Source organism: Limulus polyphemus, unplaced genomic scaffold, assembly GCF_000517525.1.
Source record: "Limulus polyphemus unplaced genomic scaffold, Limulus_polyphemus-2.1.2 Scaffold6374, whole genome shotgun sequence".
Taxonomy (NCBI): domain Eukaryota; kingdom Metazoa; phylum Arthropoda; class Merostomata; order Xiphosura; family Limulidae; genus Limulus; species Limulus polyphemus.
The window spans coordinates 1689-3858 of record NW_013671984.1 but is presented as its reverse complement, the minus strand read 5'-3'; the positions used below and the strand labels follow the sequence as shown (position 1 = coordinate 3858).

The 2170-nt window shown below is 32.1% G+C and overlaps 1 protein-coding gene across 2 annotated transcripts in view; it reads right to left on the bottom strand.

Annotated features, from left to right (window-relative positions):
* Positions 1-2082, bottom strand: part of LOC106473654 (protein FAM69C-like) — an 11930-nt gene extending 9848 nt beyond the window's left edge. The window contains exon 1 of one of the 2 annotated variants that reach the window (XM_022402063.1): positions 2006-2082. Coding sequence is in view for 1 of the 2 variants with exons in the window: in XM_013934335.2 (XP_013789789.1) it covers positions 1183-1185 (3 nt within the window). In the remaining variant the exon portion in view is untranslated. Of the gene's footprint in view, positions 1-1182; positions 1202-2005 lie in introns of those variants that run through there. The other variant, XM_013934335.2, reaches the window with a different exon arrangement.
* Positions 2083-2170: the final 88 nt, after the last annotated feature.

Sequence of the window (2170 nt, the reverse complement as noted above, 5' to 3'; positions counted from 1 at the left end):
TAATTAACACAGCTGGCACTAAAACATTTCCATAGTTAACACAGCTGACACTGAAAGTATTACCATAATCAACACAGCTGGTACTGAAAGTATTACCATAATCAACACAGCTGGCACTGAAAGTATTACCATAATTAACACAGCTGGCACTGAAAGTATTACCATAATTAACACAGCTGGCACTGAAAGTATTACCATAATTAACACAGCTGGCACTGAAAGTATTACCATAGTTAACACAGCTGGCACTGAAAGTATTACCATAGTTAACACAGCTGGCACTGAAAGTATTACCATAATTAACACAGCTGGCACTAAAAGCATTACCATAATTAACACAGCTGGCACTGAAAGTATTACCATAATTAACACAGCTGGCACTGAAAGTATTACCATAATTAACACAGCTGGCACTAAAAGCATTACCATAGTTAACACAGCTGGCACTGAAAGTATTACCATAATCAACACAGCTTGCACTAAAAGCATTACCATAATTAACACAGCTGGCACTGAAAGTATTACCATAATTAACACAGCTGGCACTGAAAGTATTACCATAGTTAACACAGCTGGCACTGAAAGTATTACCATAATTAACACAGCTGGCACTAAAAGCATTACCATAATTAACACAGCTGGCACTAAAAGCATTACCATAATTAACACAGCTGGCACTGAAAGTATTACCATTAATGCTTTTAGTACCAGCTATGTTAATTAATTACAGCTAACACTGAAACTAGTACCATTAATAACAGTTGTAACTAAATCAATTGTCATTAATAATAGCTGGCAGTGAAAGTACTACCATTAATAACACCTGGAACTAAAAGTATTATCTTAATAACTTACACTGAAAATATTTTCATTAATAAAAGCTGGAACTAAAGTTCTTTGATTGACTAATTGAATATTTGTGATTGTAAGAACATTATATCACGGTTGTCCTGGTTTGTCCCACATGTTGGAATTTACATTTCTGAAACTGTAGATAAACAGCTTATTTTAGTTAGTGTACGGTATTGGATTTTGTGATTCTATATTGTTTTAGCTGTATTTATTAGAAAACTGATCTGTATATCGTGTATTTACTTGCAGCTGTAACTTAAAGTATTACCATTAATAGCATCTGTAACTTAAAGTATTACCATTAATAACATCTGTAACTAAAAATATTACCATTAATAATATTTGTAACTTGTAAGTGTTTCCATTGATATGGACTTGTTTTCTCTCTTGCCTTTAGATGACTTGATTTAGGTGCTTCAAAGTTTTCGGGTTTTTGAACTACCTATTCATGTGAAAAGTTGAGAAGTCTAAATCTGAACTCATGTAGCAAAATCGTTTCCCAGTTACTATAGTTATAAACTGAAGTAATGGTTTGTCTAATAATGTAATGTTTAGATTATTTTAAACACCATTTTTGATAACCACAGTACAGGCAACTGAAATCTGGTTTTGGCAATCTTAATTCTTATGCTTAAATACATATGTACATCAGTTATTTCACGAGTTGTAGATACAATAAGGGATTATGCATATTTGTACATGATGTAATTCACTCTCCTCAATTGAACAACTTTTGGGTTTGATAAAACAAAGCCACTATATATTTGTTAAGATTTAGAAATTATAGTTCCACAACATTTGACCAAACAGGAGATACACTAGGGATTACAAAGACTGTTAGTAGAAATGAAACATTTTATTGGAAAAAAATAGTACATTTCCAGATTGTGGTACTCTGTTAAGAATAAAAAAACAAAATTATATTTTGTTTTGGCACAGAGAAAGACAAACTCTTTTATTAGATATTTCAGTCAAATAGTTTCAGTAACACAGTTAAATGCAATTCCTTAACGCGAGTTTTGTTTTAAAATTTGGATCGTTTACGAATGAATTCGTACTAACTGCAACTTGCAAGTGCCTTTGCTCTTAATTTATAAACCATATCCAGCATCATAAACTGGCTAAAGTTTTAAATTTAAAAAGTGCTACTTACACTAGTTACAGTAACACAACAGAAACAAATTCGATGACGAGGAACCCACTTTGAGACTAATAATGGTTGGAGACGTTTTGAATGGGTAATGAAGAAAAACTTTATTATAAGTTTAACATAACAGCAAATGTACAACGTTTCGACAAGGTACATTTGCTGTTATGT